This window comes from Nerophis ophidion, linkage group LG24 (assembly GCF_033978795.1).
Source record: "Nerophis ophidion isolate RoL-2023_Sa linkage group LG24, RoL_Noph_v1.0, whole genome shotgun sequence".
Taxonomy (NCBI): domain Eukaryota; kingdom Metazoa; phylum Chordata; class Actinopteri; order Syngnathiformes; family Syngnathidae; genus Nerophis; species Nerophis ophidion.
This window is the reverse complement of record NC_084634.1, coordinates 19,524,777-19,543,495: the sequence shown is the minus strand read 5'-3', so window position 1 is coordinate 19,543,495 and position 18,719 is coordinate 19,524,777. Positions and strand designations below refer to the sequence as shown.

Genomic DNA, 18,719 nt, shown 5'->3' with positions numbered 1-18,719 from the left:
GATCAATGAGCTCTTTGTATTATTAGGTCCATCAGTGCTAAATATTATAAACTTATCACTTTCCTCGGGCACTGTTCCCCTAGCATTCAAAAAAGCGGTTATTCATCCTCTTCTTAAAAGACCTAACCTCGATCCTGACCTTATGGTAAACTACCGACCGGTGTCTCACCTTCCCTTTATTTAGAAAATCCTTGAAAAAATTGTTGCGGAGCAGTTAAATGAACACTTAGCGTCTAACAATCTATGTGAAACCTTTCAATCCGGTTTCAGGGCAAATCACTCCACAAAGACAGCCCTCGCAAAAATGACTAATGATCTATTGCTAACGATGGATTCTGATGCGTCATCTATGTTGCTGCTCCTCGATCTTAGCGCTGCTTTCGATACCGTCGATCATAATATTTTATTAGAACGTATCAAAACACGAATTGGTATGTCAGACTTAGCCCTGTCTTGGTTTAACTCTTATCTTACTGATAGGATGCAGTGTGTCTCCCATAACAATGTGACCTCGGACTACGTTAAGGTAACGTGTGGAGTTCCCCAGGGTTCGGTCCTTGGCCCTGCACTCTTCAGCATCTACATGCTGCCGCTAGGTGACATCATACGCAAATACGGTGTTAGCTTTCACTGTTATGCTGATGACACCCAACTCTACATGCCCCTAAAGCTGACCAACACGCCGGATTGTAGTCAGCTGGAGGCGTGTCTTAATGAAATTAAACAATGGATGTCCGCTAACTTTTTGCAACTCAACGCCAAAAAAACGGAAATGCTGATTATCGGTCCTGCTAGACACCGAACTCTATTTAATAATACAACTCTAACATTTGACAACCAAATAATTAAACAAGGCGACACGGTAAAGAATCTAGGTATTATCTTCGACCCAACTCTCTCCTTTGAGGCACACATTAAAAGCGTTACTAAAACGGCCTTCTTTCATCTCCGTAATATCGCTAAAATTTGTTCCATTCTGTCCACTAAAGACGCTGAGATCATTATCCATGCGTTTGTTACGTCTCGCCTCGACTACTGTAACGTATTATTTTCGGGTCTCCCCATGTCTAGCATTAAAAGATTACAGTTGGTACAAAATGCGGCTGCTAGACTTTTGACAAGAACAAGAAAGTTTGATCACATTACGCCTGTACTGGCTCACCTGCACTGGCTTCCTGTGCACTTAAGATGTGACTTTAAGGTTTTACTACTTACGTATAAAATACTACACGGTCTAGCTCCATCCTATCTTGCCGATTGTATTGTACCATATGTCCCGGCAAGAAATCTGCGTTCAAAGGACCCCGGCTTATTAGTGATTCCCAAAGCCCCCAAAAAAAAAGTATGCGGGCTATAGAGCGTTTTCCGTTCGGGCTCCAGTACTCTGGAATGCCCTCCCGGTAACAGTTCGAGATGCCACTTCAGTAGAAGCATTTAAGTCTCACCTTAAAACTCATTTGTATACTCTAGCCTTTAAATAGACTCCCTTTTTAGACCAGTTGATCTGCCGTTTCTTTTCTTTTTCTTCTATGTCCCACTCTCCCTTGTGGAGGGGGTCCGGTCCAATCCGGTGGCCATGTACTGCTTGCCTGTGTATCGTCTGGGGACATCTCTGTGCTGCTGATCCGCCTCCGCTTGTGATGGTTTCCTGCTGGCTCCGCTGTGAACAGGACTCTCGCTGCTGTGTTGGATACGCTTTGGACTGGACTCTCGCGACTGTGTTGGATCCATTGTGGATTGAACTTTCACAGTATCATGTTAGACCCGCTCGACATCCATTGCTTTCCTCCTCTCTAAGGTTCTCATAGTCATCATTGTCACCGACGTCCCACTGGGTCATTATTGTCACCGATGTCCCACTGGGTGTGAGTTTTCCTTGCCCTTATGTGGGCCTACCGAGGATGTCGTGGTGGTTTGTGCAGCCCTTTGAGACACTAGTGATTTAGGGCTATATAAGTAAACATTGATTGATTGATTGATTGATAAGTGCAAGGATTTGGTTTGAATTAATTCAATTAAATAAAACCAGCTAACAGCTCGCATGCTGACATCTATTCGTATGCTAGCACCTAGCATGACATCACTAAGTAGAGAGAGTGCTAAATGTCCTGAATGACTTGAGCATTTTGTTTCTACTTGAGTCAACTGCCTAAAGTAACGTTAGTTGACATAAAACACTCACCATGGAGGTCGGGGGTGTAAATCCTGGCTACAAAGATGAGGGAAAAGGCAGAATGCTGCGGAAACGTTTGTCAAAGGTAAACTAACAAACCAACACAGAAATGGATGATAGGTAGCAGGTGTGCTCCTCGAGCTCTGCAAGCACAGGAAGTGGAGGCCGAAGCCAAGAAAAAATAAAGCACAAAACAGGAAATAAGTGGTAATATAGTATCTCAGTGGTTCTCAACATTTTTTCAGTATGTTTTTAATTTAAGTACCCCCTAATCAGAGCAAAGCATTTTTGGTTGAAAAAAAGAGACAAAAAAGTAAAATACAGCACTATTTCATCAGTTTCTGATTCATTAAATTGTATGACAGTGCAAAATATTGCTCATTTGTAGTGGTCTTTCTTGAACTATTTGGGGGGAAAAAAATAAAAACTTGTTGAAAAATAAACAAGTGATTCAATTATAGATAAAAGTTTCTACACATAGAAGTAATCATCAACTTAAAGTGCCCTCTTTGGGGATTGTAAACGATCCATCTGGATTCATTAACTCAATTTTAAACATTTCTTCACAAAAAAAGAAACATTTAACATCAATAATTATGGAACATGTCCACAAAAAAATCTAGCTGTCAACACTGAATACTGCATTTTTGCATTTCTTTTCACAGTTTATGAACTTAAATTCATATTTTGTTGAAGTAGTCTTCAATAAATATATTTATAAAGGATTTTTGACTTGTTGCTATTTTTAGAATATTTTTTTAAAATCTCACGTACCCCTTGGCATACCTTCAAGTACCCCCATTTGAGAACCACTGCTGTATCTCTCTTGTTTATAAATGCCAATACTTAATCAAACACTTTTATTCCTCAGCGCACCTTGGAAACATGTTAGACTGCTTTTTGTAAGGAGCCTTAAAGGCTGCAATGCGAGCTTTTGTGCGAACAGGCAGCAGTGTTGCAATTACAAACAGATGCCCGGGCGCGCTTGTATTTCAGGAAACACCCAACTTTGCCACACATGTCTTTAATCAGAGCCTCTCCTGAGAAGGTCTGAGGTCATTTGGCGTGTAAAAAAAAAAAAAAAAAAAGGTGCCCGCAGCAGATCCATAGCCAAGAAAGCTAGCATAAACAATAAAGATGCGTTCCATATTTAGCCCAGCCACAACTATGTGTGGCTCGACTTGTTTGCAAGAACAATATATGCTGCTCTTTTTACACTCTTTAGCCTTAAAACGTGTTTATTTTATGTTATACCCTAACTTGCATGCGCAAACAGTATTTGTTTGACAAACTGGTCCCGTGGCCTCACTGTGACATTTGAACTCAACTGTCTGAATGACAGAAAACTGGATACAAATTGTAGTAGTTGTAGTTTTAATTTGTGCATTGCATAATTCAAAACTATTCTTGGCAGCTTTTTGGATTACTCACTTGCACAGTAGGATATGGCCCCATTAGTCACGGTTTACCTGACATATGAAACGTGACGAATTGGCTGGGTGCACAATTCACTTTAGCAGTAGAGTGTTGGATATTTTTAAAAGCCTACTGAAATGAGATTTTCTTATTTAAACGGGAATAGAAGGTCCATTCTATGTGTCATATTTGATCATTTTGCGATATTGCCATATTTTTGCTGAAAGGATTTGGTAGAGAACATCCACGATAGAGTTTGCAACTTTTGGTCGCTAATAGAAAAGCCCTGCCTTTACCGGAAGTATGTGCGCGTGATGTCAGGAGATGCAGGGCTCCACACATATTCACATTGTTTATAATGGGAGCCACCAGCAGTAAGAGCAATTCGGACCGAGAAAGCGACAATTTCCCCATTAATTTGAGCGAGGATGAAAGATTTGTGAATTAGGATATTGATAGTGAAGAACTACAAAAAAAGAAAAAAAAAGCGACAGCTGTGGGTGGCGACAGTGTGAGCGTTTCAGATGTAATTAGACACATTTACTAGGATAATTCTGGAAGATCGCTTATCTGCTTATTGTTTTAATAGTGTTTTAGTGAGATTGTAAAGATTGTAAAGACATACCTCGAGGTCGAGTAGCTGCGGTGAACACTCGGTGTCTCAGGAAGAAGCCGAGGAGCCAAGCTCACAGCTGCCTTTTTTGACAGCTGCTGCAGGACTACGAATAATCCAATGATGTCTCTGGTAAGATATATATATATCACAATTTTCCCATCCAAAAACATGCTGGTTGACGTAGAGAAAACATGTTCGCTTGACCGCTCTGTTTCACAAAAAACAAAGAAACACCGGCTGTGTCTCGGTGCTAAAGACAGCTGCAGTCCACCGCTTTTCACCAACAGCATTCTTCTTTATAGTGTCCATTATTAAATGAACAAATCACAAAAGATTCAGCAACACAGATGTCCAAATTACTGTGTAATTATGCGATTAAAGCAGACGACTTTTAGCCGCTAGTGGTGCAGCGCTAATATTTCCTGACAGTCCGTGACGTCACACGTACGCGTCATCATTTTAAATTGCAATTTAGTAAACTAAAAAGGCCGTATTGGCATGTGTTCCAATGTTAATATTTCATTATTGATATATAAACTATCAGACTGCGTGGTCGGTAGTAGTGGGTTTCAGTAGGCCTTTAAATGTGTTTTGTGGCAGCTCCAACTTTGACCACAGGGTCAGTTGCTATGTAGAGTGGCACTTTCCATAATTTTCAGCAGACTGCATTGCATAAATGATTAATGCCCTCCCCTCTTCTGCTCACATAAAATCCACCCAGGAATGGGGCCATATGATTCCCTTCCTTACTGTACTTGTTCCCCTTGTTTTTAAATTGTTTTGAGGGCTGTCATAATTAAAAAGTTAACTTGTGTGATTAATTACAACAAAATGATCGTATTAATCATGAACACACTTAGATTAATCATGCAATTTATTTTTGATCTGCTAAAGTCTTATGCCAGCAATTTAGCTTGTTTATACATGTTTTAACTTGTGAATAACTTTCACAACATCTTGCAAGTATGTTAACTTCTCCTATGTTAATCAAGCTAACATCAGCATGCTAACGTTTTTTTGCCAACAATTTCGCCAATTCATATGTTTAAACTAGGGCTGTCTAAATGAAGAAATTAACTCATGTGATAAATCACAAACATGAACACACCTGGATTAAACATGAAATTTATTTTCGACCATACATGCACTCTGCTAACGTCTTGTGCTAACAACTTAACTCAATTATACACGTTTTATCTATGAATCACTATTTTCACACTTGACATCTTGCAAGTATGTTAACTTCTGCTATGTTAGCAAGCTAACATTAGCAAGCTAACATTAGCATGCTAACGCATTTTCGCTAATTGATATGTTTAAACTAGGGCTGTCAAAATGAATGAATTAACTCACTTAATTAAACACAAAAATATCACATTAACTACGAACACTTGGATTAATCAGGCAATTTATTTTTGATCATACACGCTTTCTGCTAAAGTCTTAGCTTTTAATTTAGCTAGTTTATAACAGTGAATCACTATTTTGTTAGTATGTTAACTTCTCCTATGTTGGCAAGCTAACATTAGCACGCTATTAGCGTGATTAGGGTTGTGCGGTATACCAGTATTAGTATAGTACCGAGATACTAATGAATCATATTCGGTACTATACCGCCTTTAAAAAGTACCGGACACACAACACTACTGAATGTAGACAAACGCCATTGGTGGATCTATACCTGACATCCACTGTAGTAATACCAAGTACAGCAGCGTATCTAGTCGATAGTACTATGATTACACCAATATCTTTTAGCATCACAAAATCTTCTGTCGTTTTGTAATATTTATATTATGTTTATAAACTCAGGAAATACGTCCCTGGACACATGAGGACTTTGAATATCACCAATGTATGATCCTGTAACGACTTGGTATCGGATCAAATTTGTGGTATCATCCAAAACTAATGTAAAGCATCCAAACAGTAGAAAAAGTATATTACATTTTAACAGAAGTGTAGATAGAAAGTAAGCAGATATTAACAGTAAATGAAAAAGTAGATTAATAATTCATTTTCTACCACTTGTCCTAAATAATTTTGACAGAATAATAGAATGATAAATGACACAATATGTTACTGCATACGTCAGCAGCTAAATTAGGAGACTTTGTTTGCTTACTTACAACTAAAAGACAAGTTGTCTAGTATGTTTACTATTTTATTTCAGGACAAACTTGCAATAAGAAACATATGTTTAATGTACCCTAAGATTTTCTGTTAAAATAAAGGCAATAATGCAATTTTTTGTGGTGCCCTTTATTAAGAGAAGTACCGAAAAGTATCGAAATACATTTTGGTACCGGTACCAGTACCAAAATATTGGTATCTGGACAACACTAATCGTGAAATATAACCCTTATGCTGCTGAGGCTGAGCCAATCAGTGGCCACAATACTGAATCGTGCCCTCTGATTGGTTTAATCACATCTAGTAGCCAATACTACTGTAGTATTGATTTTTTATTTTTATTTTAGCCATTTTTTTTTCTTAAAATGCTTAATTTTGTGCAAAAATGTTGTGGAATATGCTTTAAAAAAATAAATAAAATCTGGGATGTGGTACGGTGTATAAATAACGTGGTAAAAAATATCCCCTTTCACTTGTAACTTTACTCTTCAAGATCCCAAGCAAACAGGAGGGTCAGCATTTCACCAGCAGCTGGCAAAAGACCCTCAAGCACTAACCCTGCACTGACCCCCACACCGGGCACACACTTCTGGCCCAATGTCTCCTGGCAGTGGGGTGTAAACATTTTCTTTCCATGTTCAAACACACACACAGACAGACAGTAGGGATGGGCGATACCTAGTAAAACATTGTGACTCATGCTGATACTTTTTTACTCAAAATACTTCAAGATTATTAAACACATTTTTGTTTGTTCCCCTGATAAAATCTAAACAAAAATATTTAAGCAAGCTACTTTTTGTACTTCACAGAAAAGTGAATGCAATTACATTTAATGATTTAACTCATGTGATTAATCACATAAAAATATTGCATTAATCTTGAATCAATGCAAATTAATAATAACCAAATATATTTTCTTTACATTAACTGAGAATGTTAACCCCAAAAGGCAAGGTGGGTTGTTTGGCTTCAAAATTCGCCTTGACGGGTGAGGATGTGTGATACCACAGATTTTCAATCCGATACCAAGTAAAGTTCAGGGTGGTATCGGCGATACAGAACTGCTGGTTTGTGCAAATATAGCTAATGTGTCTGCTAAACTTTTAAAAGTTGTATATTTTCAAATAACATGTTCATCTGAAAAAAGAAACAACAGTAAAATGTAAGAAAAAAAAGAGGAAAATAAATCGGAATGTAATGAGAAAAAGCTGAAATGTTAAAACTAATAATTAATAATAATATACTTAGTCAACTATAACGCAAAGTTGTGTCTTTACGTATATATATATATATATATATATATATATATATATATACATACAGTACATATATATACAGTATATATAAAGATATATATATATATACAGTATATATATATATGTATATACAGTACATATATATATATATATATATACAGTATATATATATATGTATACATACACACACACAAGTGTGACATTCATTGGTACTTTAACTTTAACACACACACATATATATACATATACAGTATATATATATATATATACAGTATATATACAGTATATGTATATACAGTACATATATATGTATACAGTATATATAATACAGTATATATATATATATACATACACACACACAAGTGTGAAATCCATTGGTACTTTAACTTTAACACACACATATATATATACATATACAGTATATATCTATATATCTATATATCTATCTATATATATATATATATATATATATATATATATATATATATATATATATAGATAGATAGATATATAGATATATGGATATATATACATACATATACTGTATATACATACACAAGTGTGACAATCATTGGTTCTTCAACTTTAACACACACACATATATATATACATACATTTATATATGTATATATATATATATATATATATATATATATACATATATATGTGTGTGTTTTATGTGTATATATTTATAGATATATTTATGTATATATATACATATAATATATATGTATATATATATAAATATATATATATATATATATATATATATATATATATATATATGTTTTTAGCATTTAAAAAAAATAAACAAATTGCCCCCACCACCCATACTTGCTTTTTTAGTATAGTTTAGACACCCCTGATTCAAAACTTTAAAAGCTCACAAAATACAAAATAAAAGTTTAGTTAATTAATCAAAAAACTAAATAATACCCACTTATCAATAATTTTTTGAAATTTAAAACACAACCATAAAAAAACAAGACAAAACACATGTGAAACTGAATATTAGTATTTTCGTGCAGGCATATTTTTTGTCACATTAGGTTATGCAGTGGATTATACTATTATCATTTGTATTGTGTTCTTACTTGGGGAATTAAAAAATAGTACAAATGCAAGAAAAAAAAGCCCAAAAATCAGTATGTAATGAGAAAAAGCTCAACTAATTATTAATTAATAATGATATAGTACTGATACAAAAAACCACAATATAGTACAGCGGTTCTCAATTTTCAATTTTTTTTAATCAAGTTTATGTATTCATTTATCAGCATGTCTCAAGATATATGCTATTAGGTTACTGCCTCTCACGCCCCCGCTCCTACACACACACACCACGCCCCCCCCCCCCCCCCCATGTTGACCCGCCCCACTATTTGAGAAGCACTGATATAAAACAAAGCGAATGTTTATTTATTCATCAATCTTAATTTGTAAATATATACCCTATTAGGCTTTTGCCGCTCATACCCCCCCCCCCCCCGGCACACCCCTTTCTATTTGAGATGCACTAAAATAAGATATATTGAATGTTTATTTATTCATATATGTGCAAGTGTAAATATATACGCTATTGCCTCTCAGGAACCATCCCCCAACACACATATCATGGCGCCTCCCTCATCGAGAAGCACTGATATATGATAAAGTGAATTTTTATTTATATTTCTACCTGTATGTATCAAGATGTAAGCCATTACGCTATTGCAGGTGTGTCAAACGTACGGCCCGAGGGCCGGATCAAGCCCTCGAACAGGTTTGATCCAGCCCGCTAAGTATAAAAATTAACCTTACATTTTTTAAAGAAAGAAACTGCTGTTCTAAATGTGTCCACTAGATGTTGCAATAGCAATTCTTTGTATCTTTGTCAATGTTGCTACATATGTACAAAATAAGCCCCATGATGTTAGTACATCAGTCGAGGAAAATGAGCAAAATACATAAATAACATCCTGTAATTTGATTTTGATATAATTTTTTTTATCTCGATAGATTGAAAATTAATACCAATGAGTTGACTGATGAACATTATCACATAATTTATTCAGAAAATATAAATAACGACAAATAATATACCATTAACCCCTACAGGTAATTGTAAAAATAACCCAACAACTTGGACAAACTTTAATGACATTATGATTTGTACATTTTCAGAATGCGCTTGTTCTATTATTAAAGAAAGAAAAGTGAAGTGAATTATCTTTATATAGCGCTTTTCTCTAGTGACTCAAAGTGCTTCACATAGTGAAACCCAATATCTAAGTTACATTTAAACCAGTGTGGGTGGTACTGGGAGCAGGTTGTTTGGGTAAAGTGTCTTGCCCAAGGACACAACGGCAGTGACAAGGATGGCGGAAGCGGGAATCGAACCTGCAACCCTCAAGTTGCTGGCAGGGCCACTCTACCGACTGAGCTATACCGCACCAAACAATAGACTCATTCCCTTGTTCCACCCCATGGAAGCTGAGGGGAGCAGTGAGCAGCAACGGTGCCCGCGCTCGGGAATCATTTTGGTTAATTGGGAGTAGATTTTTCTCCATGTGGTCCCCGATGTAAAATGAGTTTGACACCCCTGCGCTATTGCCTGTCACGCCCCCCCCCCTCCTCCACACATATCGCCCCATACATACAGAACAATGTAACGATATCAACAAAATGATACAATCATCCCTTTTAATAATACTGTTTCAAATAAAAATTAAAATAAAAAACAAGTCAAGTCTAATAACGGGGCAGCACGGTGGAACAGGGGTTTGTGCATGTGCCTCACAATACGAAGGTCCTGAGTAGTCCTGAGTTCAATACCGGGCTCGGGATATTTCTCTGTTGAGTTTGCATGTCCTCCCGTGACTGCGTGGGTTCCCTCTGGGTACCCCGACTTCCTCCCACTGCCAAAGACATGCACCTGGGGATAGGTTGATTGGCAACACTAAATTGGCCCTTGTGTGTGAATGTGAGTGTGAATGCCATCCATCCATCCATTTTCTACCGCTTGTCCAGTTTGGGGTCGCTGGAGCCTGTCTCAGCTGCATTCGGGCGGCAGGCGGGGTACATCCTGGACAAGTCGCCACCTCATCGCAGGTGAGTGTGAATGTTGTCTGTCTATCTGTGTTGGCCCTGCAATGAGGTAGCGACTTGTCCAGGGTGTACACTCCGACCGCCCGAATGTTGCTTATATCAGTGTTTTTCAACCTTTTTTGAGCCGAGGAGCATTTTTTTGTATTAAAAAAATCCGCAGGCACACCACCCGCGGAAATCGTTAAAAAACAAAACTCAGTTGACAGTAAAAAGTTGTTGTCGCAATTGTTGGATATGAATTCAAACCATAACCATAACCAAGCATGCATCACTATAGCTCTTGTCTCAAAGTAGGTGTACTTTCACCACCCGTCACATCCCGCCGTGACTTATTTGGAGTCTTTCTGTGTTTTCCTGTATGTAGTGTTTTAGTTCTTGTCTTGCGCTCCTATTTTGGTGTAGATTGTCATGTCATGTACGGATGTACTTTGTAGACGCCTTCTGCTCCACAACTCTGTAAGTATTTGCTGTCGTCCAGCATTCTGTTTTTGTTTACTTTCTAGCCAGTTCAGTTTTAGTTTGGTTCTGCATAGCTTTCCCTAAGCTTCAATGCCTTTTCTTAGCCGCACTCACCTTTTATTTTTGGTTCAAGCATCAGACAACTTTTTACCTGCACAATGCATCCCGCTGTTTCCGACATCTACAAAGCAATTAGCTACCGGCTGCCACCTACTAATATGGAAGAGTATTACACGGTTACTCCACCGAGCTCTAGGCAGCACCGACACTCAACAACAACACATCATTTGCAGACTATGAGGTTGCGAATTGTCCAGGGTGTATTCCGCCTTCCGCCCGAATGCAGCTGAGATAGGCTCCAGCGACCCCTTGGCGATCCCGAACGGGACACGCGATAGGAAATGGATGGCTGGATTTTTCACCCAAATAGGTGAAATTAGATCATCTCCCACGGCACAGTGGTTGAAAAACACTGGCTAAGATAAGCTCCAGCTTCCCCCGCAACCCCAAAAGTGACAAGTGGTAGAAAATGGATGGATGGAAGTCTAACAACCTCTCCCCTGTGTTTGCACACACTACAACACTATCAACACGGGAACAAAACAACAAGTGATATGTATGCTAGCATCACCCCGATATCGACACTCGTTCGGCATCGACATTTGGATCAAGAAGACAGTTTAGAGCATGGGTCACCAACGCAGTGTCCGCGGGCACCAGGTAGCCCGTAAGGACCAGATGAGTAGCCCGCGGGCCTGTTCTAAAAATAGCTCAAATATCAGCACTTACCAGTGAGCTGCCTCTATTTTTTTAATTGTATTTATTTACTAGCAAGCTGGTCTCGCTCTGCTCGACATTTTTAATTCTAAGAGAGACAAAACTCAAATACATTTTGAAAATCCAAGAAAATATTTTAAAGACTTGGTTTTCACTTGTTTAAATAATTTCATATATTTTTTTTACTTTGCTTCTTATAACTTTCAGAAAGACAATTTTAGACAACCTTAAAAATGATTTAAGGATTTTTAAACACATATACCTTTTTACCTTTTAAATTCCTTCCTCTTCTTTCCTGACAATTTAAATCAATGTTCAAGTACATTTTTTTTTATTGTAAAGAATAATATATACATTTTTATTTAATTCTTCATTTTAGCTTCTGTTTTTTCGACAAAGAATATTTGTGAAATATTTCTTCAAACTTATTATGATTAAAATTTAAAAAAAAAGATTCTGGCAAATCTATAAAATCTTTAGAATCAAATTTAAATCTTATTTCAAAGTCTTTTGAACTTATTTTATTGTTCTGGAAAATCTAAAAAAAAAATTATAATTTGTCTTTGTTAGAAATACAGCTTGGTCCAATGTGTTATATATTATAACAAAGTGCAGATTGGATTTTAAACTATTTAAAACATGTCATCAAAATTCTAAAATTAATGTTAATCAGGAAAAATTACTTATGATGCACCATAAATTCTTTTTTTAATTTTTTCAAAAAGATTCCCATCAGTCACGGTGGCAGAGGGGTTAGTGCGTCTGCCTCACAATACGAAGGTCTTGCAGTCCTGGGTTCAAATCCAGGCTCGGGATCTTTCTGTGTGGAGTTTGCATGTTCTCCCCGTGACTGCGTGGGTTCCCTCCGGGTACTCCGGCTTCCTCCCACCTCCAAAGACATGCACCTGGGGATAGGTTGATTGGCAACACTAAATTGGCCCTAGTGTGTGAATGTGAGTGTGAATGTTGTCTGTCTATCTGCGATGAGGTGGCGACTTGTCCAGGGTGTGGACCGCCTTCTGCCCGATTGTAGAAAATGGATGGATGCATAGTTTTTCTCTTCTCTTTCTCGGTTGAATTTGGAATTTTAAAGAGTCGAAAGTGAAGATAAACTATGTTTCAAAATTTAATTTTCATTTTTTTCTGTTTTTCTCCTCTTTTAAACCGTGTTTTTTTTCATAATTTATTCTCTACAAAAAACCTTCCGTAAAAGGAAAAAAAATGTACGACCGAATGGCAGACAGAAATTGGCTATTTCTGGCAATTTATTTAAGTGTGTATCAAACTGGTAGCCCTTCGCATTAATCAGTACCCATGAGGAAGTAGCTCTTGGTTTCAAAAAGGTTGTGACCCTTAGTTTAGAGATAGTAGGGAGGAAGTGTGAATTTCTGACACTCAGAACTCACGCAGACTTGAATTACAGTTACTTCAAATTAAAAAAAAAAAGAACATGTTATTGAATGAAATGTTGTTGGGGAATGCGTGAACCTACCCCAGAGATGATTTTACACCGCTTGCTCTTCTTTTGAGTCATGTCCCTCTGACTTTCCGGCTCTAAAGACCCGAGCACGGACTCCGACTGCTCCTCCGCCTGCTTAGCTTCCATGCTGGCCGCTTAAGGGTGTCCCACGCCACACACTCCAAGCGTGTGTGCGTGTGTGTGTGTGTGTGTGTGTGTTGTGTTTAAAAAGTAAGAGTGTGTGCAAACTAAGAGATGTGACCTTATAGTGTAGCGCCGCCTCGTTTCTTTGACGTCTGCAAAGTTCGTCCAGGTCGCGGGGGGAAACACGCCTAGTAGGACGTTAATCGATTCGGATTTACTGTAAAACGAGTAAATGTCGATTTTAGTATTTTTAAACGTCAATTTAGCGATGCATTTACTTATTTGTGCTCAGATGTGACTATAATAATTTACTTAATGCGGTTTAACGTTGGAACGATGTGTGTGGCAGGTTGAGTTTCGTCGCCATCGTGCGGTCAGACTGAGTACCGCATTGTAATTAAAAAAAAAAGAGAGATTTCATGTTTTTATTTATTTTAAACACCATGTCTACTGGGGCAGTGTTTTAAAACCTTTTTTGAGCCAAGGCACATTTTTTGCGTCGTAAAAATGCAGAGGCGCACCACCAGCAGAAATCACTAAAAAACTAAACTCCGTTGACAGTAAAAAGTCGTCGTCGCAATTGTTGGATATGACTTTAAAGCAGGGGTGTCAAACTCAAATACAGAGTGGGCCAAAATTCTAAACTGAACAAAGCCGAGAGCCAAAGTTGAACAACTTAACTTTTTCATAGGGACCCAAACAAGTTTTGCATTGAATATTGAACTAGCAAGGCTTATATAACTTTATAGTGACATGCAAAATCAAGTTTTGTTGGTAGCGGGGGTGTATATTGAAGCGTCCCGGAAGAGTTAATGCTGCAAGGGGTTCTGGGCATTTGTTCTGTTGTGTTTATGTTGTGTTACGGTGCGAATGTTCCCCCGAAATGTGTTTGTCATTCTTGTTTGGTGTGGGTTCACAGTGTGGTGTAACAGTGTTAAAGTTGTTTGTACGGCCACCCTCAGTGTGACCTGTATGGCTGTTGACCAAGTAGGCCTTGCATTCACTTGTGTGTGTGTAGAAGCCGCATATATTACGTGACTGGGCCGGCACGCTGTTTGTATGGAAGAAAAGCGGACGTGACGACAGGTTGTAGAGGATGCTAAAAGCAGTACCTTTTAAGCACGCCCCTAATATTGTTGTCCGGGTGGAAATTCGGGAGAATGGTTGCCCCGGAAGATTTTCGGGGGGGGGCACTGAAATTCGGGATTCTCCTGGAAAAATCGGGAGGGTTGGCAAGTATGTGAATTAGCGTTGAATGCGGTGATACAGTGGCACCGCCACTGTATAATACCAGCGGGCCAGCTCTAATGTTAATTTATTATTGCCTCAATGTCCAAAGGAAATTACATGGCGGGCAAAATTTGGCCCGCGGGCCAGAGTTTGACACCCATGCTTTAAAGCATAAGCAAACTTTTTTTTTTTTCCAAGATGGCGCTGCTGTAGGGGCTGCTGTAGGCAGGAGCTCTGTGCTCTTGTATCATCCTTTTGTGTTTCCCTCTTGTTTTCATGTGTTATTATATTTTTTTGCATTTTGGTCCGGGACCCTTTGGGACTGTGTGACAAGGGGTGGCACTTTCGTGACCTCTGTGGTGCTTTTTTTGTGGACTTCTGGATCTGCCTCCCGGGAGCCTTTTGGCCATGGAGACCAGCTGCTGGGTGTCTGCTACACCAGAGTCTGTTTGGAGGGACTGGAGGAGATGCGGATGAGGGGACAGTGCTGCGGAGCTAGCACTGAGCGCTGGGACGGAGAGGCTCCGCGGTGTCTTGACTGGGTGAGCGGTGTCGGACACCTCAGTCACCTTGGACGTATCCTCGCTCATCCATGCGGACTGGACATTGGCCGAGAGTGGAGTCGGCTGTCTTGGTTGCTTTGTTGGATCTGCTTCTGTCTCTGGCCATGCTCCCTCCTCCCCAGCGGATGATGGCGTGGAACACCGCAGAGGCCAACACAGTGGATATGTTTCGTTTACTTTTTATTCATAGCTGTATGTAGAAGTGTCTGCTTTTATCTGCTGCTTTAATGTCTTTAATGTCCTTTGATGTTTCCCTCTTACACACATGTAAGAGGGATGTGTACTATGGCTATGAGTTGTTCTTTTCCCTTGGCCTCAGTCTGCACCCCCACTCCAGGGCCTAGGCTAAGACCGATTTTTTATTTTTGTATTTTATTTTAATCTTCTATTTTTTTTTTTCTACCCCCCCCCCTTGTTTACCTGTATGTCATCTTTTTTGTAAGGGGCGCTGGAAGCCGGCAGACCCGTCAGCGATCCTGTTCCGTCTCCCTGTAATGTTTGTCTGATCTTGAATGGGATTGTGCTGAAAATTGTAATTTTCCTGAAGGAACTCTCCTGACGGAATAAATAAAGTACTATCTAATCCATCTAATTTAACATGTATCACTATAGCTCTTGTCTCAAAGTAGGTGTACTGTCAACACTTGTCACATCACACCCTGACTTATTTTGTATTTTTTGCGTTTTTTCTGTGTATAGTGTTTTACTTCTTGTCTTGCGCTCCTATTTTTTTGGACATTTTACTGCAGCAGTGTCATGTCTTCCTCTGAGCGATATTTCCTGCATCTACTTTGTTTTAGCAATCAAGAATATTTCAGTTGTTTTTACCCTGTAATGAGGTGGCGACTTGTCCAGGGTGTAAACCGCCTTCCGCCCGATTGTACCTGAGATAGGCTCCAGTGCCCCCCGTGACCCTGGAGGGAATAACCGGTAGAAAAATGGATGGATTATCCTTCTTTGTGGGGACATTGTTGATTGTCATGTACGGATGTACTTTGTGGACGCGGAAAAGTACAGATTTGGTTGAAGTGTAACCTTTTTTTCTATGATTTTACATAAATACCAACATTTTTAAATCAGTCGAATGTGGTTTGGATATTATAGTATGTTCCATTTTAAATGTCAGCAGGTTTTTTGTGGAGCTAAATTAGAACCAAAAGTTGAAACTAAAAAATCTAATTATATTGTTGAATTTCAGTGTATTTAAATAAAAATAAGTGCAAACATTTTCTTTCAAGTTGAATATAATTATTCAATATAACAATTATGTCTAAAATAAACTTAAATTGAAAAATCCAGTATTAATGTGGAATTTTGACAAGTAAACCAGTGCTTTCAGAATAAAAAAATAAGTAATTATTTTTACAGTATTTTAATGTTTCACTTTCATATACAGTATTTTGATATTTGAGCTTCCGTTTTTTTCAGATTCAAATCTATATTTTTTTTAGATAATTTTACATAAAAATCTTACTTTTTCAGATTCTTTTTTTTAAAGTAAAAAAGCTAAAAAAATAAAAGTTTTGACGTCAAATTACCGCATTGTCATTTAAAAAAAAGAGATGTCATGTTTTTATTTATTTTAAACATCATGTCCGCTGTGAGCCAGTGGAAAAGTACGGATCTGGTTGAAATGTAACCTTTTTTATTTATTTATATAATTTTACATAAATACCAACATTTTTAAATGAGTCAAATGTGATTTGGATATTAGAGTATGTTCCATTTTAAATGTAGACAGATGTTTTATGGAGCTAAATTAGAACCAAAAGTTGAAACTGACAAATTAAATTATGATGTCGAATTTCAGTGTTTTAAAATAAAAATAAGTGCAAGCATTTTCTTTCAGGTTGAATATAATTATTCAATATGTTTCATTATAATAATTATGTCTAAAATAAACTTAAATTGAAAAATCCAGTATTGATGTTGAATTTTAACAAGTAAACCAGTGTTTTCAAAATAAAAAACAAGTACACACATATTCTTTTTCAGGTGGTGATTATTTTTACAGTATTTTATTGTTTCACTTTCATATATAGTATTTTGATATTTGAGCTTCTGTTTCTTTCAGATTCAAATCTATTTTTTTTTAGATCATTTTACATAAAAATCTTACTTTTTCAGATTCAGACTGGAAAGTCCTTTTTTTAAAGTAAATAAACTAAAAATGTAAAAGTTTTGACGTCAAATTACTGCATTGTCATTTAAAAAAAAAGTGATGTCATAGTTTTATTTATTTTAAACATCATGTCTACTGGGGGCCAGCGGAAAAGAACAGATTTGGTTGAAGTGTAACCTTTTTTTGTATGATTTTACATATATATCAAAATTTTTAAGTCAGTCGACTGTGGTTTGGATATTGTAGTATTTTCCATTTTAAATGTCAGCAGGTTTTTTGTGGAACTAAATTAGAACTAAATATTGAAACTAAAAAAATCTAATTATGTTGTTGAATTTCAGTGTATTTAAATAAAAATAAGTGCAAGCATTTTCTTTCAAGTTGAATATAATTATTCAATGTAATAATTATGTCTAAAATAAACTTAAATTGAAAAATCCAGTATAGATGTGGAATTTTGACAAGTAAACCAGTGTTTTCAGAATAAAAAATTAAGTAATTATTTTTATAGTATTTTATTGTTTCACCTTCATATACAGTATTTTGATTTTTGAGCTTCTGTTTCTTTCAGATTCAAATCTATTTTTTTTAGATCATTTTACATAAAAATCTTAATTTTTCAGATTCAGACTCGAAAGTACTTTTTTTAAAGTAAATAAACAAAAAAAAAAAGTTTTGACATCAAATTACCGCATTGTCATTTAAGAAAAAAGATGTCATGTTTTTATTTATTTTAAACATCATGTCCGCTGGGAGCCAGTGGAAAAGTACAGATCTGGTTGAAATGTAACCTTTATATATATATTTCCTGCTGGCTCCGCTGTGAACGGGACTCTCGCTGCTGTGTTGGATCCGCTTTGGACTGGACTCTCGCGACTGTGTTGGATCCATTGTGGATTGAACTTTCACAGTATCATGTTAGACCCGCTCAACATCCATTGCTTTCCTCCTCTCTAAGGTTCTCATAGTCATCATTGTCACCGACGTCCCACTGGGTCATTATTGTCACCGATGTCCCACTGGGTGTGAGTTTTCCTTGCCCTTATGTGGGCCTACCGAGGATGTCGTGGTGGTTTGTGCAGCCCTTTGAGACACTAGTGATTTAGGGCTATATAAGTAAACATTGATTGATTGATTGATATATATATATATATGTATATATATATATATATATATATATATATATATATATATATATATATATATATATATGTAATTTTACATAAATACCAACATTTTTAAATGAGTTGAATGTGATTTGGATATTATAGTATATTCCAT

At 37.1% G+C, this 18,719-nt stretch overlaps 1 protein-coding gene across 3 annotated transcripts in view; it reads right to left on the bottom strand.

The window, feature by feature from the left end:
- Positions 1-13,666, bottom strand: part of enpp1 (ectonucleotide pyrophosphatase/phosphodiesterase 1) — a 100,067-nt gene extending 86,401 nt beyond the window's left edge. The window contains exon 1 of one of the 3 annotated variants that reach the window (XM_061885968.1): positions 13,413-13,666. In XM_061885968.1, the coding sequence (XP_061741952.1) occupies positions 13,413-13,526 (114 nt within the window). In that variant the 5' untranslated portion in view covers positions 13,527-13,666. Of the gene's footprint in view, positions 1-2,182; positions 2,305-13,412 lie in introns of those variants that run through there. The other 2 variants (XM_061885967.1, XM_061885969.1) reach the window with 2 other exon arrangements.
- Positions 13,667-18,719: the final 5,053 nt, after the last annotated feature.